Source organism: Cherax quadricarinatus, chromosome 44 (genome assembly GCF_038502225.1).
Source record: "Cherax quadricarinatus isolate ZL_2023a chromosome 44, ASM3850222v1, whole genome shotgun sequence".
Lineage (NCBI taxonomy): Eukaryota > Metazoa > Arthropoda > Malacostraca > Decapoda > Parastacidae > Cherax > Cherax quadricarinatus.
In genome coordinates, this window is record NC_091335.1 from 604,385 (window position 1) to 629,754 (window position 25,370).

Genomic DNA, 25,370 nt, shown 5'->3' on the forward strand with positions numbered 1-25,370 from the left:
GTACACACACACACACACACACACACACACACACACACACACACACACACACACACACACACACACACAAAACACAATTAGGTGAGCAGACACACACACACTGGCTGGCTGGCTGTGGCTGGCTGGCTGGCTGGCTGGCTGGCTGGCTGGCTGGCTGGCTGGCTGGCTGGCTGGCTGGCTGGCTGGCTATATGTTTCCATGCTGGCTCTTGTTCCTAGGATAAGGAGACACTAGCCCTACCTTTGGATCAAGTCTGTTTACCTTCCATTCCTGCTTAAGCTTACTTGAAATACTCTGCATAACCATAGCCGTAAGCCAGCAGAAGGCTTCGGTCAGATCACCAAAAGCTCCAGCTGTGGTCATCATGTGACCCGCGTCAGGAAACACTTGTCCAGCTCCTGACCATCACTATTCCTCCCTACCTTACCTCCCTGTTTTAGTGTGACTTGTTAAATGTTACAAGTAGGGTTATTTGTGCAATATATAATGTTTAAATAAACTTGTATCATCATAGATGCTGTATTATTTCTACGGGTTTAGCGCTTCTACTTAAAAATAATCAGATGAGGGGAAACGCCGTGCACAGTTACAAGAGCAGGTATGACTGGGCGTGCCTAAACGTGAGGAACCAGTATAGCTGATAAACAGTATTTAAAGGGTGGGACCAGGAGCTGTGATTCGACCCCAGGGAAGACAATTAGGTGAGCGCACACAAGCGCACGCACACAATCGATGGCCTCAATAACTGGGTTTATATGTGAGAAAAATGTTGGGTCAGCTTCCTAGTGTACAGTCAGCCTCTAGATGCTTAATAACTTAAGTAAGATTGTTCCTTATGTAACTCCAGCTGGCAGCACACAGCTGGCAGCACACAGCTGGCAGCACACAACTGGCAGTACACAACTGGCAGCACACAGCTGGCAGCACACAGCTGGCAGCACACAGCTGGCAGCACACAGCTGGCAGTACACAACTGGCAGCACACAGCTGGCAGCACACAACTGGCAGCACACAACTGGCAGTACACAGCTGGCAGCACACAACTGGCAGCACACAGCTGGCAGCACACAGCTGGCAGCACACAGCTGGCAGCACACAGCTGGCAGCACACAGCTGGCAGCACACAACTGGCAGCACACAACTGGCAGTACACAACTGGCAGCACACAGCTGGCAGCACACAACTGGCAGCACACAGCTGGCAGCACACAGCTGGCAGCACACAACTGGCAGCACACAGCTGGCAGCACACAGCTGGCAGCACACAGCTGGCAGCACACAACTGGCAGCATACAGCTGGCAGCACACAACTGGCAGCACACAGCTGGCAGCACACAACTGGCAGCACACAGCTAGCAGCACACAACTGGCAGCACACAACTGGCAGCACACAGCTGGCAGCACACAGCTGGCAGCATACAGCTGGCAGCACACAGCTGGCAGCACACAGCTGGCAGCACACAACTGGCAGCACACAGCTAGCAGCACACAACTGGCAGCACACAGCTGGCAGCACACAACTGGCAGCACACAGCTGGCAGCACACAGCTGGCAGCACACAGCTGGCAACACACAGCTGGAAGCACACAGTTGGCAGCACACAGCTGGCAGCACACAGCTGGCAGCACACAGCTGGCAGCACACAACTGGCAGCACACAGCTGGCAGCACACAGCTAGCAGCACTCAACTGGCAGCACACAGCTGGCAGCACACAGCTGGCAGCACACAGCTGGCAGCACATACCTGGCAGCACACATCTGGCAGCACACAACTGGCAGCACACAGCTGGCAGCACACAACTGGCAACACAGCAGTTAACACACAGCTGGCAACACACAGCAGTTAACACACAGCTGGCAACACACAGCAGTTAACACACAGCTGGCAACACAGCAGTTAACACACAGCTGGCAACACACAGCAGTTAACACACAGCTGGCAACACAGCAGTTAACACAGCTGACAGCACACAACTGGCAGCACACAGCTGGCAGCACACAGCTTGCAACACACAACAGTTAACACACAGCTGGCAACACACAGTAGTTAACACACAGCTGGCAGCACACAGCTGGCAGCACACAACTGGCAACACACAGCTGGCAACACACAGCAGTTAACACACAACTGGCAGCATACAACTGGCAACACACAGCTGGCAACACACAGCAGTTAACACACAGCTGGCAACACACAGCAGTTAACACACAACTGGCAACACACAGCAGTTAACACACAGCTGGCAACACACAGCTAGCAACACAGCAGTTAACACACAGCTGGCAACACACAGCAGTTAATTGTGGGTATTGTGTTGATATAAGTAAGGCTACGTTAATTAAGACATAATTAAATACATGTTGAAGCTTAATAACAAGCTTGAGTAAGTTGCTGTGTTAAGTGTTCAACACTTAAGTTGCTGTGTTAAGTGTTCAACACTTGAGTTGCTGTGTTAAGTGTTCAACACTTGAGTTGCTGTGTTAGTGTTCAACACTTGAGTTGCTGTGTTAGTGTTCAACACTTAAGTTGCTGTGTTAGTGTTCAACACTTAAGTTGCTGTGTTAGTGTTCAACACTTAAGTTGCTGTGTTAAGTGTTCAACACTTAAGTTGCTGTGTTAGTGTTCAACACTTAAGTTGCTGTGTTAGTGTTCAATACTTAAGTTGCTGTGTTAGTGTTGAACACTTGAGTAAGTGGGGACTGATTACACCATCTTTCCATCAGTTCTATTGTTCCCTCTGTATTTGACTGAAGAAGTCAACTGTGAAGGCGTCACGTTTCGTCAATAAAGACACCCAACTGCTACACATGTGTTATAATCTTCAACCTGTCGGTATTTTACACCATATCCAACATCACAGCCTGGTTGATCAGGCACCTGGCCAAGACTTACACAACATCAGGAATACTGTAATAACTAAAACATTGTTAATAGTATACTATCAGTGTATATACCTTGAGATAAATACACTCTACTGTGTATATATACAGTAGTATATCCTGTGTAGTATTCATTTTTATGATGACCCACAGCTGGAGCTTTTGGTCATCTGATTGAGACCTTCCACTGGCTTACCTCTCCACCCCTTTAAAATATATCCAGAATTCGTTATATGATATATTACATTTACCTAAGATTTAATAATAATAAGTTCTCACTTGTACAATGTGTGAATCATGTAAATCTGGCAGGAAATGTTATACCGAGAAGGGAAAGCTAACGAAACTCAAGTTAATTCAGTGCTGTAGTAGTGGAAAAACAGACTGAGCGGAGGTGCATGAAGAGTCTGGGGCGGGGGAATTTTAAAGTGGCTGGCAGGGAGATTCCCCTTTCAGCTTTCCCCACCACGGGGAAGTATTCACAGCTACTTTATATATGTTAGAACCTTTGATAATGCTAGCAAGTTAGAGGGTCCCATCCTAGCTGGTTAAAGACAACGTTTCGGTCCGACTTGTACCGAAACGTGCGGTTTGTATGTTCATTGTTCCAATCACGGTATTGTGCCTCTGCGTTCTTTTCAAATTGTGATTGTGGTGTTGCAAAAGAAGGACCCAATTTCAAGGGAGACTACTTCGTAATTGGGTCCATTTTGAAACACCCTATTGTGCTTATTAATAAAGTATATATAGAGAAACCGACCCTTGACCAGAAACCTTAAGGTTTCTGGTTAATTTGTAATGATAACTGTGTATAATATAGTGTATAAACCAACAGATGGGGTCGATGAGTGCTGGGTTTTCTGGCCCAGGACCCGGGTTCTCCATGCAGCGTCCCTCGACACCCAACATGAACATGACCAACCCCATGAACGGCATGAACAATATGATGAACAACATGATCAACAACATGGGAGGCAACATGATGAACAACGTCCCCATGAACAACATGCAGAACATGGGGCCTGGCATGGGCAAGTGTATGAACATGCAGGTAGGTTCACTTTCACCTCATTATCTTTTTTCCCACAAATGTTGAAATATTTAAATAACCTCATCATATAAATTAAACATGGACATGTTTATTGTGTTTATTTCTGCTATGTTAAGGCTTCAATTACTGAAGTATTTTTGTTATTTGTACAAGAAATGATAAACAGAATTTTTCTCCATGCTCTGTTCTCTGCTTAGGGGTCTGAAGGTAGATTAGGGGGTCTGAAGGTAGATCAGGGGGTCTGAAGGTAGATCAGGGGGTCTGAAGGTAGATTAGGGGGTCTGAAGGTAGATTAGGGGGTCTGAAGGTAGATCAGGGGGTCTGAAGGTAGATTAGGGGGTCTGAAGGTAGATCAGGGGGTCTGAAGGTAGATCAGGGGGTCTGAAGGTAGATTAGGGGGTCTGAAGGTAGATTAGGGGGTCTGAAGGTAGATCAGGGGGTCTGAAGGTAGATTAGGGGTCTGAAGGTAGATCAGGGGGTCTGAAGGTAGATTAGGGGTCTGAAGGTAGATCAGGGGGTCTGAAGGTAGATCAGGGGGTCTGAAGGTAGATCAGGGGGTCTGAAGGTAGATTAGGGGTCTGAAGGTAGATCAGGGGGTCTGAAGGTAGATCAGGGGGTCTGAAGGTAGATCAGGGGGTCTGAAGGTAGATCAGGGGGTCTGAAGGTAGATCAGGGGGTCTGAAGGTAGATCAGGGGGTCTGAAGGTAGATCAGGGGGTCTGAAGGTAGATCAGGGGGTCTGAAGGTAGATCAGGGGTCTGAAGGTAGATCAGGGGGTCTGAAGGTAGATCAGGGGGTCTGAAGGTAGATCAGGGGGTCTGAAGGTAGATCAGGGGTCTGAAGGTAGATCAGGGGGTCTGAAGGTAGATCAGGGGGTCTGAAGGTAGATCAGGGGTCTGAAGGTAGATCAGGGGGTCTGAAGGTAGATCAGGGGGTCTGAAGGGGGGGGTCTGAAGGTAGATCAGGGGGTCTGAAGGTAGATCAGGGGGTCTGAAGGGGGGGGTCTGAAGGTAGATCAAGGGGGGGGTCTGAAGGTAGATCAGGGGTCTGAAAGGTAGATCAGGGGGTCTGAAGGTAGATTAGGGGTCTGAAGGTAGATCAGGGGGAAGGTAGATCAGGGGGTGAAGGTAGATCAGGGGAAGGTAGATCTGAAGGTAGATCAGGGGGTCTGAAGGTAGATCAGGGGGTCTGAAGGTAGATCAGGGGGTCTGAAGGTAGGGGGTCTGATCAGGGGGTCTGAAGGTAGATCAGGGGGTCTGAAGGTGAAGGTAGATCAAGGGGGGGGTCTGAAGGTAGATCTCTGAAGGTAGATCAGGGGGAAGGTAGATCAGGGGGGGGTCTGAAGGTAGATTCTGAGGGGGGGTCTGAAGGTAGATCTGAAGGTAGATCAGGGGGAAGGTCAGGGGGTCTGAAGGTAGATCAGGGGGTCTGAAGGTCAGGGGGGGTCTGAAGGTAGATCAGGGGGTCTGAAGGTAGATCAGGGGGTCTGAAGGTCTGAAGGTAGATCAGGGGGAAGGTAGATCAGGGGGTCTGAAGGTAGATCAGGGGGTCTGAAGGTAGATCAGGGGGTCTGAAGGTAGATCAGGGGGTCTGAAGGTAGATCAGGGGGTCTGAAGGTAGATCAGGGGGTCTGAAGGTAGATCAGGGGGGTCTGAAGGTAGATCTGAAGGTAGATCAAGGGGGGGGTCAGAAGGTAGAACAGGGGGTCTGAAGGTAGAACAGGGGGTCTGAAGGTAGATCAGGGGGTCTGAAGGTAGATCAGGGGGTCTGAAGGTAGATCAGGGGGTCTGAAGGTAGATCAGGGGTCTGAAGGTAGATCAGGGGTCTGAAGGTAGATCAGGGGGTCTGAAGGTAGATCAGGGGGTCTGAAGGTAGATCAGGGGGTCTGAAGGTAGATCAGGGGGTCTGAAGGTAGATCAGGGGTCTGAAGGTAGATCAGGGGGTCTGAAGGTAGATCAGGGGGTCTGAAGGTAGATCAGGGGGTCTGAAGGTAGATCAGGGGTCTGAAGGTAGATCAGGGGTCTGAAGGTAGATCAGGGGTCTGAAGGTAGATCAGGGGGTCTGAAGGTAGATCAGGGGTCTGAAGGTAGATCAGGGGTCCGCAGATAGCTTAGGCCAGTCAAATTTTAGGTATTGAACACCTTACCTGCACCCTTTTAGGTGAACCCTGACAATCCCCCCACCCCCCACCCTGCCTCGCATGTCTGTAAATGAGGTTGAGATAGATAACCCTATCCTAGAGTTACTAGCTTGTTGTTAACGTTTTAAGGGTATATCTTCAAAGGTAAGTACATGTACAAGGTATACAGGCCTAGCTGACATTGAGGACGTAGTCTACTACTTTATAGAAAGCCACTTGTTATGTAGAACATTTCGGGCAAAGTAGGTAAATTTTGCCCCAGGATGTGACCCACACTAGTCGATTTTACCCTGGTACGCATTTTATACTGATGGTGAATAGGCAACCAGTGTAAGGAAACACGCCACCAGGAATCGAACACAGACCCTCACCATGGGAAGCGAGAACCTTTGCCACCAGCCAAATTTTTAATCCACTCTATTTCATCCTACTTTCAATGCCAGGTCACCACATGGAGAAGACCCGGGCCAGGACCAGTCCTGGCAAACCTGCTTGAATCCTACTTTGTTATCCCAACTATGCTTCACCCTACTTTACCTATTCTTACCAAACTTTGCCCTCAGTCACCAACCCTGTGGCTTGGTTGGCAGTGCACTCAACTCACAGACAATATCTGTGGTTCAATTTCCATACATCTGTTGCCCTTGTTCACCTAGCAATAAGTAGGTACCTGGATGTTAGTCAACTGTTGTGGGTCGCATCCTGGGGGTGTAAGTCAGTAAGTTTATTCAGGTACAGGCACACACAAATACAGTTACATAAATTATCATACATAGCAGCATTTGCATAGATAACCTAAGATAACCTAAGAAATTCAGACAAAGTGACTTATTTCTGTTGAGGTCTTTGATGGTGATAGTATATCTTAGATAGCACTGGGCTTTGTAATGAGCAGAGAAAGGATAACAGCTCTTTGCCTGTAAAATTGATTTGTGTAAAAAAAAAAACCTTGTCTCACCCACTCCACCTCTCCAGCAGCAGCAGATGATGTACCAACGAGGGATGGGCCCTGGGAGTGGGCCGGGAGGAGGGCGAGCTGGACCGTACCCAAACCCAGCTATGTTTATGGCCCAGAAGCGGGCAGCTCAGGGCCAGTTTTCACAGCCTCCCATGGCCCAGATGAACCCACAGGTTGGTATCCACTGTAGGGTAGGTTGTAATAATGTTGCTAAAATTACTGACAGTATGTTAGGGTAAAGGACAAGTGCAACTAATGTCGCATTTTATTGCGGCAACGTTTTGCTCTCCAGGAGCTTTGTCAAGCCGTTACTGCTTGACAAAGTTCCTGGAGAGCGAAACGTTGCCACAATAAAATGTCATATTAGTTGCACTTGTGTCCTTTCACCTAACATACAATAAATTCTTGATTGAAACACAAAAAATACAATAGACAGTAGTCAGTGGCACAAAGGCACCCATGGGAAGGCATCATCATAAGGTGAAATGTCTCACAAAATCGTAATAACACAATTGCAAACAAATCACAGAACAGGTGGGTTAGAACACAGCTGGTCCAGTGGTTTATTCACCGACTTTGAACTGTACAACTTATTCACTGTGGGTTCTGACCCACACCTGTTCCATGATTTAAGATGACATATGTACGTTTCTGCCTTTCACTGAGCCCCCAGTCTGTTGAAGAGGGTCTCAGTCTTGTCTTATGGCCCTCACATAGATCACTTAAAATAAATAAAATTTATTTCTATTGATAGTACAAAGAAGCTACAGTAGTTAGATTTACATATCATTTGTTATCAGTTTCCAAATTACAAATGAAAGTAGATACAAATGCTTGTTTAGTAGAAGTCGCTTATTATACATAACACTTTTATCAAAGTAATTATCATTCTAGTCCTGCCATATAATTTTAGTTATTATTTATAAGTACAGCCTCAGTAATTTATTTTAGTCATAAGTATGATGAGACTGGTTATAAATGATGAGTTGAACAATTACAAAAATTTACATGGATCTGCATCAGATATATGTCCAATTCTTGCTGTACTTTTGCAGTATGTTCCTGATAATTGATACTCCTTCATTCCTTCTCCTCTTCCTCCTCCTCCTCCTCCTCCTCCTCCTCATTCATCCTCTTTTGATGTAATACATCCCTCTGTATTGCATCTCTTTCTCATCCTTAATCCCACTCACTAACCATAGTATGTTAATAAACATTGTATAATTTCCATAGGTTCTAGATGCACTGAGTGTATATTTGAATGTTGTGTATTGTTACAGAGTATATTGCCTATACTTTTTTTATTCCCTCATCATCTTGCCCTTTCCTATATTGTTTTTTTAATTTCCTTCATTTACATACCCTCCCAAACTCATTTACCAGCCTTTGCAACTCTTTCATCATAATCTCTGAAAAGGACTGTTTCACTGGCAAAGAGCAGCTATCACAACTCGCACTCCTTACCAGATTCTCTTTCTTTCAGTCTCACACCTAGGGATTTTTCTACAAGCCTTGACCATGTGTGGGAGTCACATTCATTGTGTACTTTTCACAATAGCACTTTAGGTATTGCAAAACCCCATTCTAACATCTATCTTGTTTCTGCAGATGGGATTAGCGGGTATTCGAGGCGGCACGGGCTACCCCGTGCAGCAGCCGCTGCCTTCCCAGTTCCCACCAGGTCAGGGTATGCGACCAAACATGAGACCGGGTGGACCCTGTGGACCTGGTGGGCCCCCATTCAACCAGAGCCAGTTTTATAATCAGCAGTACAACAACTTACAGTACAACGAGATGGGCCCGATGGGCCCCATGAACGGCATGAACATGAACAGCATAAGTAGCATGTCGGGAAGTATGGGTAGTGGGATGAACAGTATGACTCAGATGTCAATGTCAGTGCCCACCATGAGTTCGAGCAGCATGGCTCCTGGCGCCAGCAGTAGTATGAACTCTGCCATGACTTCAGGAATGAACACTATGAGTACTGGTATGAGTAGTATGAACAGTGCAGGGATGAATACCTTGAACAGTGCAGGAATGACGAATATGAGCAGTGGTATGAATAGTGTAATGAACAGTGGTATGACGGGTGGCATGTCTGGTGCTATGACCACCCAAATGAACACTAATGCTGTGAGTAACATGAATTCAGGAATGAATACTATGAACTCTGGGATGAATAACATGAACTCTGGCATGAGTAATATGTCAAGGTAAGATAACTATAAAACTCAGTTTGTTTATAATACTCACTTGATGATTTTAAATTAAGGTGATTGCAGTTCTGATACCTATCACTTGTGATTTTATTTTGTCTGTTAAGGCAACGAAACATCAAATTCTATTGTCTTTTCCCTTGAATATGTCAAGATAAAGCCCTTGTTCAAAATTAATTTGCCTTGTGATCGCATCTTAAATTTCATTTTCGTCTTGAAATTGTTGCTGATGGAAAAGTTATTGACGGAGTGAAGTTTGATCAGTATGTCTTTAATTTTGACCAGCTGTGTTATTTTGAATGCCAGATTGTTATTAAAATTTCCTTGTGTGACATCGAGGACGTACTTTTTTATTTGGCCAAATGCTAATTTTGGTGTAAGTTAGGTCACAAGGTGCTTCACTGGGACCTACTGCAATTGAGGTTTATGGTACATAACAGGAATGTTTACACCTGCGGTGTTCAGGGTGAGGTTGTAGGGAAGAGTGATGGTGTGCTCCCTCCAGACTGAATTTTAGACCATTCCGGTCTTGCTGACCTGATCTGTGAGCTATCCTGCTCATTCCTTCTTGGTTACTCATTGTTAGGGAAACATTCATTATTCCTTATTGACCCTTCTTCAAAATATACTTGTAAAGTGTTAAATGAGCTCTATATACACTGTACATTATAGGACAGGTAAATGTGTGTGTCACACTCTGATATTTGTCATTGTAGTTAGTCTTGATGCAAAATTAGTCTGATAAATGAAGACTTGGCATGTATATATTTTGTGAGAAGCAGGTGTGGCATACAGGTAGTGACCAGTAACTGAAAAGAAAGTAATGGGAGCTTATTAATAGACAACAAAAGCATAAATTTTGAATAATAATGTAGAAATCAACTAAGAAATAAATGTAAAAAAAATTTATTCTCTGAACATACTGAAATGAAACATAATAGTGGAATATAACATAGCTTGCTTACTATGTCAGCCTTCCCTTCCAAATATGTCACCTTGAGCATAACAAACACTACCTATGGTCATTTATCTTGCCCTATCTTTCTTATCTTGCCCTCTATATCTAAAATACAGGGTGTTTCAAAAAGATGGACTTAGTTTCCAAGCAGTATATTACACGATGGAGTCCAGATCTTTGAAACACCCTGTATAGTATTCCTTCCTTCTGTTATACATTCTGTGCCATGTAGCAGTGGATGACCCTCCCAGGTTTAGCTCTTTAATTATGTAGACAAAGGTTTAACTCCTTTATTAGCTGTTAAATCATGTAGAAGAGAGCAGGCACTAAACAAGGACAACTAAAGAATCTTTGCTATTTGAAATATTTAGGAAATACTTGTGGACTATACAGACAACCAAAGATGTGGAGGTGAGAGGATATAGACTAGGTTAGAAAAGCAAACAATAAAATTTTCTTGATTACCATGGGATTTTTTGTAAATTCATATATTGGTTAGAATTAGTGTTTTGGTAGTAGGATATGTTGAGGATAAAGGTAGGATTACTGACAATTATGTTAGGTCAAAAGGCACATGTGCATCTAATGTGACGTTTTATTAACATGTCACATTAGTTGCACTTGTGACCTTTGACCTAACAATCTTGAAGATGTTTTATAGAAACAGTATGACATGCTTCAAAAATGTTAATTGTTGCTTGGCCTCTGTTAATGTAATAAGATTGGATCTGCTAACTTAATTATTGATGTTTTGCTTGTTAGATGGAAATGTTATACAGAATGCAACACACTGTTTTTCATGTATCTTGAAATTCAACTTTTCTAAAGTGATTCCTGCACACTTCGACAGGAACATGAGTGGAGCTTCTGCCTCAGCTAGTGTTGGGAATGCTGCAGGTAGCTACCAGCACTCGCCCATCCCTGGCAACCCCACTCCACCTCTCACTCCGTACATGAGCCCACCATACGCTAATCAAGGGGACGTCAAACCTGATTTATCCGAATTAAAGCCTCTGATGTTCCAGAGTGAGTTTCACCATTAGATTTTTTATCTTTAGATTAATTTAAGCCACAGCATGACCGATGTTAACCAATCAGTGCATGATTCAGCTACATATTGAAAATAAATATGCTCATCAACATATGGCTTGCAAGGTGCATCCCCCATTGTCAAGAAAATATTGTTCTCCTTTGCAACAATATTAAAGCAGGACTTTTTAAAGTTTTTGATATGTTTATTTTACGCTCTGAACTTGCAGAAGATGATGAACTACGGCTCACCTTCCCTGTTCGAGATGGGATTGTTCTACAGCCTTTCAGATTGGAACATAACTTAGCAGTTTCCAATCATGTCTTCCACCTCAAACCCACAGTGTATCAAACCTTAATGTTCAGGTAATCCATCTCTGGTAGCAATGTTCATGCTCACACTGACTCACATTGTGACTCATCTCTCATAACAATGCTCATGCTCACATTGTGACTCATAATGCACTTTGCTTTATTTTGGTTTTAATATTCTTGAATGTTTATTATATACACTAAGACTGTGTATTAGTAGACAAAAGGATAATGGGTAGACTTCTGGATGTACATGCTAGAGTAGTGACAGATATGTCTGTTCTTTATGTAGTGGTAGTTACAGTAAGAGTAAGGGGTAGATAGAGTACAAGATTGGCAGCAGTGGGTTTAATAGAAGTGAAAATAAATGAACAAAGAAAGGTGACAGTTTCAGAAAGATATAAGCAACCTTTGGGGAAAAAGGGGCAAAGGGCAGGAAATGTAGAGGAGATTGTGGAGGTATGGGGGAAAATTAAGAATGCATTGGTAGAGTGTACAACAGAGGTTTGTTGGTATAGGAGGGTGATTACAGGCAGGAAGAGGAATGATTGGTGGAATGATGAAGTAAAGAGGATGGTAGGGGAGAAAAAATTAGCCTTTGAGAGGTTAAAAAAGATATACTGAAGGCTGAGTATATGGAGAGGAAGAAGGAGACTAAGAAGAGTGATGGGAAGTGTGCAAGGAAAGCCAGAGAGAGTATACACAATCCCTTATCAGTAAATTTTCCTGAGAAAAAGATGATGTCTTCAAGGGAGAGATCACTGAAGTAAGGAAGCCTGGTGAGAAATTGGACTTACCAGTTAAGGAGAGAGGAGAGATGTTAGATTGAAGATGGAGAGAATATTTTGACACATTGTTGAATGTTCATAATAAAGGAGAGGTGGTGATTTCATGCATGGGGCAGGAAAGGATAATGTTGTATAAGAGTAAGGAACCTGAGGGGGATATGGGGGAAAGTGTGTGAGGCAGTGATTAGATTGAAAGTGGGCAAAGTGGCTCAGATATTTGAGGTTATGACGGATGTTAAAAACAGTTCAGCTCCATGGAATTGAACTCTTCTCCAGGCTGAAGGACTGATAACCTCCAACTATTTCTACAAGGTCGATGGATTGATTACTACATCTTAACCTTATCACTTCTGCTGCCCTCGGCGTATACTTTGTATCCGACTGAAGAAGCTTATGGTGTAGGCGAAATGTTTCAACAAGAATGATACCCAGCTGTTGTGCATGTGTCTTATGTATATAGAGGTTGCTGGATAATAATGCCTACTCAGACTTTGGACATGTTCTTGTGAGTTGTAACACCACACTAGAACTAAACATCTCTTTGATGTCTCATGTCAATAACTGAATCTATGGGTCACCTTGATCTGAGTGGGAAATGTCCAATATGTTAAAAATACACAAAAATACATAAAAGACCCCAATGGAAATAAGTCACTCTGACTTTTTTGGGTAATCCTAAGTTCTCTACACATATGCTGCTATGTATGATAATCTATGTAGCTGTATTTGTGTTACCTGAATAAACTTACACAACAGTAATCAGCCTCAAAAGAAATCAAACAGAGATTGGGCTGACATAATATACTAAAACATTTCTTTAAATTTTTTCCTGCAGATCAGATTTAGAGCTGCAGCTGAAATGTTTCCATCATGAAGATCGACAAATGAACACAAATTGGCCGGCCAGTGTCCAGGTTTCCGTCAACGCCACACCTCTAAGCATTGACCGTGGAGAGCAGAAAACTTCGCACAAACCACTATATATTAAAGCTGTTTGTCAGCCGGGAAGAAACACTATTCAAATTACCGTTACTGCATGTTGCTGCGTGAGTAGTTATTTATAACATTTTTTTCTTCTTATTTTTTTTCATTCCTGTCACTAAAAGTTGAACAATTACCCGTCTACATTAACAACATTAAAAGTGTAGTTGACATTCACACCTTTCATCTGGAGTGTTGATTGAGGCTGGTGAAGAGCTCTTGATCCAAGGTATTGGAGCCGTCTCCACCTTGAATCAAGCATGATTACCTCCCACTCTCCAGGCACCGTTTTACCCTTATATGTTTCCCAGTGAATGTAATTAATATACAGTGGACCCCCGCATAACGATCACCTCCGAATGCGACCAATTATGTAAGTGTATTTATGTAAGTGCGTTTGTACGTGTATGTTTGGGGGTCTGAAATGGACTAATCTACTTCACAATATTCCTTATGGGAACAAATTTGGTCAGTACTGGCACCTGAACATACTTCTGGAGTGAAAAAATATCATTAACCGGAGGTCCACTGTACATCCTCTGCAGTATAATTATTTTTAGGGATAATATAAATAATTTAAATGCCAGGAGCAAGGGGCTAGTAACCCCTTCCCCTGTATATATTACTAAATATTAAAGGAGAAGCTTTTGTTTTTCCTTTTGGGCCACCCCGCCTCGGTGGGATACGGCCGGTGTGTTGAAAGAAAGTAAATAATTTAACTAATATTCTATATTTCTTTCCAGTCTCATCTCTTTGTACTCCAGTTGGTGCATAGACCAAGTGTGAGGTCTGTGTTGCAAGGGTTGTTGCGCAAAAGGATGTTGCCTGCTGAACACTGTGTTAACAAAATCAAGCGTAACTTCAACTCTGTTGCCGCCTCGAGCGGGTCTTTAAACAGCTCAGAAGGTGACGGTGTTGAACAAACTGCTATCAAAATTTCCCTCAAGTGTCCCATCACATTTAAGCGGATAACACTGCCTGCCAGAGGCCACGATTGCAAGCACATACAGTGTTTCGATCTGGAGTCGTACCTACAATTAAATTGTGAAAGAGGCTCGTGGCGATGTCCGGTTTGCAAGTAAGTTTTCTCTCTCATTTTTTCACTGAAAACCCAGAAGGTCTCACATTTTGTTATAATGTGTTAAAACTTTTCACTGTAATATTACTATCATATACTATAATAAAAAATACAAGCCTAATAGAATTGTTGTATGTTTGCAGCAAAACAGCCTATCTGGAAGGTCTAGAGGTTGATCAGTACATATGGGGAATTATCACCACCTTAGCAAACTCTCCTGTGGACGAGGTGACTATGGATTCCTCGGCATCTTGGAGAGCAACGAGTTCGTCTGGTATGCCAGGCACTCCTGGGGTCAAAGACGAAGACTCGGACACATGCATGAAGCGGTGGAACAAAGCAATGTCCCCAGGGAGTATGACCCTACCAACTATGAGCAACATTGATATGGGACAGTCCATGAGCCCATATGTTCCTCCAGATATGAACAGTAAGTACAACGAATGTTGCACTTGTCATCTCCAAACTATGAATTCTCTGCATAATATTTATACCACACATTGCCCTCAGACAGGACATCTCCTTTGCCTCCAACCTCCTCCTCCTCCTCACTGCAGTGTTTAAAACCCATGCTTCACACCCATATAAGAGTGTTGGTATCACTGTACTCTGGTACATTCCCCATTTTACCTTCATGGATAAGGTTCTTTGTTTCCACAGATGCCCTGGTGTGCCACCCACATTTTTCCTTGCCAATTCTGTGGTTCACATCATCCTTCATGGAGCCATCAGTGGACAAGTCCACTTCCAAATGTCTGAGCACATTCATAAATATGAAGTAATATGAATATCTTTAAATGTTATGCATAATCAGTGTACACTGATATCTGAAGAAAGAAACAAGAGAAAGAGAACAGATTTGGCTAGTTTTCAATAAAAATCTTGCAGGGTTCATATAGTTAAGCCTTGCTGATGTGAAGTCTGGCCTGTGGGTGGAGGGAGAGAGAAACATATTTGTAGGTTCATAACGTGTGTGCTTCAACCTAGAAAAAGACAGGCAGGTTGCTTGGTGGAGACAGGGAGGAAGATTATGGCTGAATTTAGGATCTCACTTTTTCTTGGTTGCTTCTGGACCAAAGTTACTTCTTTTTCGTATATGGCTAATTAGTACCTGTATGTTTTGTCCCCTAGGTAGTAGGTTGGTAGACAGCAACCACCCAGGGAGGTACTACTGTCCTGCCAGTGAATGTAAAACAGAAGCCTGTAATTGTTTTACATGATGGTAGGATTGCTGGTGTCTTTTTTCTGTCTCATAAACGTGCAAAATTTCAGGTACGTCTTGCTACTTCTACTTACACTTAGGTCACACTACACATACATGTACAAACATATATATACACACCCCTCTGGGTTTTCTTCTATTTTCTTTCTAGTTCTTGTTCTTGTTTATTTCCTCTTACTTCCATGGGGAAGTGGAACAGAATTCTTCCTCCGTAAGCCATGCATGTTGTAAGAGGCGACTAAAATGCCGGGAGCAAGGGGCTAGTAACCTCTTCTTCTGTATATATTACTAAATGTAAAAGGAGAAACTTTTCTTTTTCTTTTTGAGCCGCCCCGCCTCGGTGGGATACGGCCGATGTGTTGAAAGAAAGATTTGGTTTACTTTGTGTGATTTCACATTATGCGCCATAGACATCCATCACACAAAGCAAAGGACACCTGTATATATACAGACACATTATACTACAGGCACATATAAACTTACATATTTACTTGCTAGATGAGGAAGTTACTTAATACCATCATTAAGGAGGAATTGAAGCTACAGTTGTAAACTGAGGAAGAGGAGCTGCCAATAGAACACCAGCAAGGTCTTCACAGAGTGATAGAGTAGTGAAATGAAATACAAGAGGCCATAAGTGATACAATCATTGGAGGTGGGAAGTACAGTGCTTGCACTCTAAAGGTCTGGAATATTTGCTGTGTGGAGGGACATCTAATTTGTCATATGTGAGCCTCTGACAAGACAGTGATAGTGTGAATGATGGTGAAAGTGTTTCTTTTTCAGATCACTCTGCTTCAGTGAGAGACTCCCAGCATGTTAAAAAAAAAGGCTAAAGATGGGACACCACAAGCACAGCTCTGCTGCTGTAGCTACAAATACTGTAGATACAGTAGCTGCATACATATGTAATCACACATATATATATATACATGCATACAAACAGTATTTAATAATAACACTAATGATAATTATTTCCTTGCAGGCATCAACAATGGTTCTATGATGAATATGATGAACATGGGTAATAATGGGAGCAGTGGTTCAGGCATGTCCAGATCTACTTCCCAATTTGATTTGAGTTCACCAGACTTCACTAGAGGTGGAGGACCTCTATCACAACTCAGTGAATCTGTCAGTAAAATGGATCCTCTGGGTGCTATGGAAAAATCTGTCAAAGACCAGATGGCACCTCAAATGGGGCCTCCACCCTCCTCCAGCTCCACTACTACCTCCAACACTACTCTTGCTGCTCCAACTACAGGTTCCACCTCCACCACCACTTCAGTATCATCGTCACAGCCACTCTGCACCACCACCACCACCACCACAACCACCTCCACCACACCATCATCAACCACAACACAGGTAAGCACCTTATTCTTATTATTGTTAGCATTATTATACAATAGCCACAGTGTGTGATTTTAATAGTCCAAGTCGAACTGAAATGTCGTTATGTTTCTTTATCCCATGTGCGGGTTATTTGTTATTGTTTCAGTCACGGTATTGTGCTGTTTGTACTTCATTCCTATATTCACAAGAAAACCTTAAAATCCGTAAGGGTTATAAGAACATAAGAATGAAGGAATTAAAAGAATTAAAGGTTTGATTCAGCAAAGGGGAAGGGTAGCTCCAATTCCTTGGATCAAGAGTATTTTTACCACTGTCAAGGCAAATCCTCTCCCTCCTTGAAGGGGGTAAGCACCTCAGTGAGTAACATGCATGGTGTTTCACCCATGTTGATGCATCTGGGTGTGAGAAGTGTGCAGGAGAGAGTCTGGAAGGCACTATATGTAAGTTTAGAAAATTGCGATCCAAGTGAGGCAAGAATAATTATAAGGAGACAAGAGTGCAGAACTGCAAGTCACTTGTTAAAGACTTAGTGGTATAATCTGTAGTCTATGTAGCTTAGTCTGTTGAAATGATATCACAGGTGGTAATGGGTCATTGAAGTGATATCACAAGTGGTAATGAACTGTTGAAGATCTATCACAGGTGCTAAACAAGTTGTCTTATACGTGACTAATTCCAGACGAACATTGAGAGTTCCCCATTTTTTCCCTTGTATTAACAAATATTATTTATGAATTAGGGTTATTATTTAATTATTTTTGCAATTACATATATTCCAATTTCTTTCCTGTACCTGGGAGAATATGGGACAATTATATTTGCTCTGAGGAAGGGAAAGGTAGATCTAGTGCCCTTTGATACAGATCCCGTCACCAGCTTCAAGGCACCAACCTTCCTTGGAGTAATTTGAACTATTTTGAAAATCCCTTCATAAAATTTTATTTAATATACATTAAAACCCAAAAGTTATCTGACAAAATTTTGTCCACAGCCAAGCGTGAGCAGTGGGCCTGGGCTGCCCCACACGCCGCACACACCCCACACACCTCATACTCCCCACACTCCTGGTGGAGTAGGTGGCCCTCCTAGTGTCCCTTCTGCAGGTGAGTTGTTTTACAAAAGATTCACAGCTGAATTCATCTTGCTCTGATGACTATAAGTGAGCAAAAAAATTAAGTATGTACTGTACCTTATTTTCTGGGCTTCAAAAATCATATTAATTGTTCAGGGCAGTTATGCAGTAAAATCATTTATTATAAAATAGTTTTACTTAGTGATGTTATGTACATTAAGCTTGATTATACTTTCCATAACGAACTTTTAATAAGTTTATTCTGTTTTAACTTCTGGTACCAGTGTAGTAGTCATACTTCAGTTTAGTCATTCTACATCAGTTTAAACTACCAATGTAGTAGTGTTGCATAGTTTTTAGCAGTATCTACAAAATAGATAAATTAACCTGGATCACTATCGCTATGTAGTCCAGATATCTACTAGGAAGAAATACAAACTTTAGTATATCATCAGTGACTCTACTTGTACACAGACAACCACTGACAACTATCATTGAATTTCACTATAATCTGTCTCTGTTGTTCAGTAAATAATTATAATCATGGGGGAGCACTAAATCCATAGGATTATACAGCACCTGTAGGAGGGGATGGAAGGTATTCAGGCTCAATTGAGGGAACTGGAGCACAGATCCAGTTCCCTAGATCAAAGAGCCCCTCACCAGCATCATGGAACCTCCCTTGAGGGGATTATTCAGTAAAAGTCCAACAGCAATATGAGGTAGTAATTCCTAAACAATATTAAATTTCCATATATAATCATCATTGTCTTAATGACGTTTAATCTGCAAACTGATTACATTTGTATATAGATCATATAGTAAGCTTTAGTTCGTATAATCATTTAGGTATATCTAGCAAAAATAAGAGTAGACATTATAGTGTATATACATCAAGATGTACTAGGTAGTAGGTTGGTAGACAGCAACCACCCAGGGAGGTACTACCGTCCTGCCAAGTGAGTGTAAAACGGAAACCTGTAATTGTTTTACATGATGGTAGGATTGCTGGTGTCTTTTTTTTCTGTCTCATACACATGCAAGATTTCAGGTACATCTTGCTACTTCTACTTACACTTAGGTCACACTACACATACATGTACAAGCATATATATATACACACTCCTCTGGGTTTTCTTCTATTTTCTTTCTAGTTCTTGTTCTTGTTTATTTCCTCTTATCTCCATGGGGAAGTGGAACAGAATTCTTCCTCCGTAAGCTATGCGTGTTGTAAGAGGCGACTAAAATGCCGGGAGCAAGGGGCTAGTAACCCCTTCTGTATATATTACTAAATTTAAAACGAGAAACTTCTGTTTTTCTTTTTGAGCCACCCCACCTCAGTGGGATACGGCTGGTGCATTGAAAGAAAGACATCAAGATGTGAATATCTCTCAGTATATACTTTTCTTTTTAGGAAATAAGGTATTCTTAATGAACAGGTGACACATGTAGCCTCAGTAACCCTCATGCAGTTGATAGGCTTTAAACGTAACCAACCAACCAGACAATGGCCTATGATGTCTCTATATCATCATCACTAGGGAAGGTGTATGTTCAAACAATAGCACATTAATATTATTATTATTATAATCAAAAAGAAGCGCTAAGCCACAAGGGCTATACAGCAGCACATTAATAATAGTGTAAGGATGAGTGACTTGTATACTTAAGACTATTTCTTCTATTTACAACTTGATCATGCAGATCACTCACGCCCTTTTTGGAGATTTAGCACAAAAGCTACTCAGGGTTTAATCATGGTTTCTTTCCATATAACTTTATTTTTAAATAATGTTTTTTGTTACAAATCACAATTTACTTTATTATTGCCTATATTATAAGTGACTCTGTTGGCATTTAACTTTGTCAGAAGTCTGTCAACACAGGCAGTAAACAATAGACAAAAATCAGCACCTTGTTTAGACCCATTGTCATTGTGGAAATATTCACATGACATTGTTCCATTACATAACCCCATTACTAATTTGTTAGGATCTGGAGGGAGTTTCAGGGGTCAATGCCCCCAAGGCCTAGTCTGTGACCAGGCCTCGCAGTGGGTCAGGGCCTGATTATTATTATAATAATCAAGGGGGAAGCGCTAAACCCGGAGGATTATACAGCCAGGGCCTGATTAACCATCTGCAAATTGTTCTAAAGAACTTGTCATGGTCTCTAAAAAATACATTAAATGTTTTAAAATGCATACTAGTTACACTTTCTGAGTTGTAATGTTTATTATCAAGAAACTGAACAGTGTCTTCTGTGCAAACTGAAAAACCATAGATTATTAGCTCATCAAAATAATAACTAGTATAGAAGCTTGAATTAAAAATAATGATATACTGTACTATCAGCAAGAAGGCTTAAAATTATTATATTTATGAGGGAAGAGGGCTAAACACTGAGGGGTCATACAGCGTTGGGGAGACATTCACGTATGATCCAATGGAGGAAAGATTTAATTCCTTGGATCAAGAGCCCCTCACTAGCATCAAGAAACCTCCTTTTGAAAGTTAAAAAATATGTGCACTTTTGGCTTTATGTTTAAAATTTGTCAGAGAAATGTTATAGGCATCAACCTTTTAGCTCTCCTAATTCTTCTTTTCATTGCAGGTACTTGCACCAACACATGCAACAGTAGCAGCAGCAGTACCACTACCACTACCACCACCAATAATAATAATAACAATAGTAGTAATAATAATACAACTAATAATAATAGTAACAGTACTAGTAATACTAGTAACAGCAGCACCAGTAGCAGCAACAGTACCAGCAACACCGAGACACACAACACCTGCAATGAAATGAATGACCTTCCAACACTAAGTTTTGATCCCTTGGATGGTGATGGGTCTGGACAAGATGGCTTGGATGTGAGTGTAAGTGTGAAATTTATTAATTAACCACTGTCCCATACATGAGGATTTACAACAACAAAATCTACATCAATATTTATTTTTAGTTAAATAATTTTCCCTTTCATCACTTGGCTTGCATGTTTGTATTTTAGTTTCTTTTTCTTCCTCTCTTGTATGTACTTATTGAGGGCTTTCCTTATGTTTTTTCACAGTGCAAGTATCATCAACTTTCCTTAAATCTAATCAGCATATAACTATAAACATTTTTAAACATTTAATGCATCTGAAATACATTTGACAATCTCTTCAAGGAGAAAAATGGTTCCACATGGATTATTTTCACAAGAAAGTGCTAAACTAAAATGGGGTTCCTAGATGAAATCCAAGGGTATAATTCAGATGACTGAGGAGGGGTTACTGAGGTGGTTTGGGTATGATAGGATGACAGAGTATAAATCTGGGGTAGAAGGTAGGAGAGGTAGGTTGGGAGGAATGGTTGGAGAGAGGATTCGTTGAGCTTCGGGAGTTTAAGATTCCAGAATGCTTGTGAGCGTGTTAGTAAGTGAATGGAGACAAGTGATTTTTAATAGATGTCCTGTTGGAGTGTGAACTGAGTAACATTTATGAAGGGATTCAAGGAAACTGGTTAACCAGACTCAAGCCCTGGAAGTGGGAAGGGCAGTGCCTGCACTCTAAAGAAGTGGGAATTTTACAGTTGGAGTAGTAATCTGATTGCAACATCAGCACACTTCTGATGGTGACTGAGTGATTGTTGGCGAGTGCATTTTCTTCTTTGGGTCACTCTGCCTTTATGAGAGACAGCGATAATTTCCAGTTTCTGTGGAGAATACCTGCCACTCAATTGTCATATTTTTTTTCCAAACCACTCACAGAGGAAGTGGAAGTGATGGTAGAAACAATCTCGATAACAAGTGCATTTTGCTTCGTGGATTATACACCAAGCAACCACTCACGCGTCTTTAACATCAAGGAGCTGCTCTGTGGTTCTGTTGTAACAGTAACAGCTCATGCAGCACACTTCAAACACAATGCACAAGCAAAAGAAGAGGTCCACCAAGGCACGAATTTCTGAGAATGTCTACCCAAGATTTGGGGAATTGTAATTGACACAAGTAAAGGGCCCAATCTGCTTGTTCAAACTGCCAATGTGGGCCATAAGGAGGTCGGGAATATGAATGGTAAGTAAGGAGAAGAGGAAAATGATTGCTGTCATGTAAATCTGGTACTACTGACCAAGTAAAATCAAGTGCAGTTGAAGAAGAGCAAATAGATCTATGCAAGAGAAAGTTTAAGTGGCAGTACCTATATTTAAAATATGGAGGGGAAGAGAAATGAGAAGAGCCTCTAATTGATTGCCATGAGAGTAACAGTGAGACCCTCCCCAGAGGAAATGAGCATTAAAATCACCTAATAAGAGGAGTGGTGGAGGTAAGGAAGAAATCAGAAAATCAACATCAGGAATAGATAATGGTTGAGAAGGAGAAAGATACAATGAGCAGTCTGTATACCACGTGTTGAAGTATATATTGGCTGCAGTGTATTGCAGTGAAGTATGAACAAAGATCAGAGAATGTGGTATACCAGCACACACAAGAAGTGCACTTTCATTAAATTTACCATCGAGAAAAAGATCTGCTGACAGCAATAAGACAGTCTGAGATGGGGAGGATACATTTTTTTTTTTTTGGTAAAAAAGAGGTGGGGGGGGGAGAGTGTACAGGGATAACTCCTAGGAGAAAGAGAGAGAGATTGCATATTTTCCTCTGCACTCGAGAGGACCCTCATTGTGGCCAGTAGTGCAGATGCCGCATGGAACCCTTGCCATACCCTACCCTTCATGCCAATAAACCAACAATCCAGGATAATCTCACATCCACTGAGCCACCTTGGCAGACAAAAGAGAGGGCAGTCAGAAGCCCACTGCAAAGCATAATCCCCTTTGGCTGCCACCTCCAGGAACCCAATAGGCAGCCTCCAGAGATACATCTGTCATCTTGAGGACACCCAAAGCTGTCCTCTGGAATTCCAAAGGCTGGATCAGCACATCCCTAGATGATGCAGATTCAACAGCAACCACCACTGAGGGCCTAAATGAAATGGGACAGACATAGGAGGAGGAGGAAAGGGAAGGACAGAGAAAGATGGGGTGGGGAAGGGAGACAAAAGTATTTAGGTTTGGTCTAAGGAAGAAGACTAAAAGGTCCATTTCCTTTGATCAAGAACCTCTTGACCACTGTAAGGAACTCCCCTTAAAGAAGTCCATTATTTAATATAATCAATATGACAAATTTTGGAGATAAAAATGAATTCAGTATTATATTAATATATCTAAATAACTAGTTTGAAGGTTAATATTTTTTCAAATTATGTATCACTGGTTGCATTGAGCCTTAGTCTGTACATACATCTTTCTTAATATTATAACAGTATTATTCTTTTTCCAATAGGTATTTAACAGTGGTGTAGACCCTATGGATCCTCTAGAGCTGTTATCCTACTTAGAACAACCAGACTACAACACTCCACCATCTTCTGGAGCCTCATCGCAAGGCCAAGGAGCTGGGAACACTCCTGCTGGTGCTGGCCTGTCTGCTGCTCCTGATACAGATGATATACTGGCCCTGTTTGAGTAGTAAAGCTTTTACAATGGCCATGGCAGAGATGTGGAAAGAATTCAGGTGCTTGGATATTTGATATCTGCGTTTGCGATTGTGCTGACTGACTGCAGTCAAACAGTGAAACAGTTGTGAATTTAAACTTTAATCTATAGAAAATTTGAAGAACTGTGATACTCAAACTAGATTTGAGAGAAACTATTGTGCATATGCAGACATCTCAGTGGACTTCACAGTCTTCATTCAAGAGAAAATAATGGGGGTACACAAATTTAAGCAGTGAGACCAATGATACATGTGTGATGTTTAATGTGAGCACAGTTCAACAATGCACATCTGGACAAGGAGCCATGCAACAACAATGTGCACTATGATTTATAAGGGCAGGTATGTTGCTCCAGTACGAGTTTTGTAGTCAGATCATAGTGAAGCATACGTACATATTCTGATATTTAGAAATGACCAGTGCAAATCATTGTAATAATCATTTATCAAAGTTCCCTCATATTTGCAAAACAGAATATATCCTCACACTGGGGTTATGTCAGAAAAGAGGCTATATTCCAAAGTAGCAAAACAGTTCTTTTCATGTTTAGCTCCAGTGGACACCATGAAGGTTATCCCAGTTGAGTAGTTAGGTTGACAAGTTTCGTAGAATAATTATTGTGGCTACGCAATGATGTCCACAGTAGTGCTGTTTCAAAATCAATCATGACATCAAAATGACAATGTGCATAATATTGTCTTAATTAGGAACTTGCAATTTTAGTCCATGTTGGTTGTTCTGAGTTTTAGACCATAACAGTGACATGAAGAGAAGCATGTATCTCCGTAGGTCCTCAAGCGCATGTAAATACAACTCTCAGAAGACCAAAATGAGAGGCTGAATCAGTCTGAATGAATGTCACAGCATTATTGCAAGATGTGTATTAAGTTGACATTATTCAGAAAAAAAGGGTGTGCAACTGCGACTGAGTCCCAAGAAATTTCTCTGAGTGTTGTTGTGAATGAAGTGTGATATTTCTGGCTGCACAGGTTTATGGGTGGTTTATTGTCTAGACGAATTATTGCATTTATTTATAGGGTACTCCTGTGTGCCTGTCAGCCTAGTTTGTGTAAATAGCTGTGTACAGAAAATGTCCTTTTATTTATCTCACTGGTCTCGCCCTTAGAGTCCTGCGCATTGTCTAAGCTTTAATCCCTCGCTCCGTCTTCACCAACATGACCTGTAGGATACACCATCACATACAGTACACCACTGCAATTATTGACTCCTTTCCACCACCTGAGCAAGTCTAGACTCTGGGGCTGACTTGTTGCGGGACGGTAGAGTCGAAACCTCAACCTGGCTATTAAACCGACTTTGGTTTCAGAAGATTTATCATATGTTACTTTTTGTGTCAGTTCGTTTTTTTGTACATCTCTGACACTTGAGTGCATCTTAAATCCTCATTCAAACTGTGTTCCTATCTATGATTAAGAATATTTTTTGTTACTCACCGAGCATCTCATTTTCTTCTGAAACCAGAGCCAGTAGGCTTCATGCATACTCTGTTGACCGTCAAGTGTACTGAAGCTTAAATGAAATGTTTAATTTTTATGAAGATAGATTTATGCACTTATACAGAATCACTGAAAGTGTTTTTATGTACTGTGTACAAAGAAAAGTGGTTTAACATTGTGATCTCAAGATTGTCATTTTTAAAGTTATTTAGAGAAATTCATACAATGAATTTTTAAACTGTTAGTGACTGTCAAAGAGTTTGTGTAAGCCATCACTTCTCATGTAAACTGTACCAGAGAACTTAAAAGATAGTTTCTAACTCAGAAA

The 25,370-nt window shown here is 41.7% G+C and overlaps 1 protein-coding gene across 7 annotated transcripts in view; it reads left to right on the forward strand.

Annotated features, from left to right (window-relative positions):
* tna (tonalli) overlaps positions 1–25,370 on the forward strand; it is a 191,891-nt gene extending 166,521 nt beyond the window's left edge. For 4 of the 7 annotated variants that reach the window (XM_070093886.1, XM_070093885.1, XM_070093888.1 and 1 more), the window contains 12 exons: positions 3,715–3,930; positions 7,045–7,200; positions 8,636–9,243; positions 11,055–11,230; positions 11,464–11,599; positions 13,169–13,379; positions 14,058–14,392; positions 14,536–14,822; positions 16,600–16,982; positions 17,962–18,073; positions 20,656–20,924; positions 23,372–25,370. In XM_070093886.1, coding sequence (XP_069949987.1) covers positions 3,715–3,930; positions 7,045–7,200; positions 8,636–9,243; positions 11,055–11,230; positions 11,464–11,599; positions 13,169–13,379; positions 14,058–14,392; positions 14,536–14,822; positions 16,600–16,982; positions 17,962–18,073; positions 20,656–20,924; positions 23,372–23,557 — 3,075 coding nt within the window. In that variant the 3' untranslated portion in view covers positions 23,558–25,370. The remainder of the gene's footprint in view (positions 1–3,714; positions 3,931–7,044; positions 7,201–8,635; positions 9,244–11,054; positions 11,231–11,463; positions 11,600–13,168; positions 13,380–14,057; positions 14,393–14,535; positions 14,823–16,599; positions 16,983–17,961; positions 18,074–20,655; positions 20,925–23,371) is intronic. The other 3 variants (XM_070093887.1, XM_070093883.1, XM_070093884.1) reach the window with 2 other exon arrangements.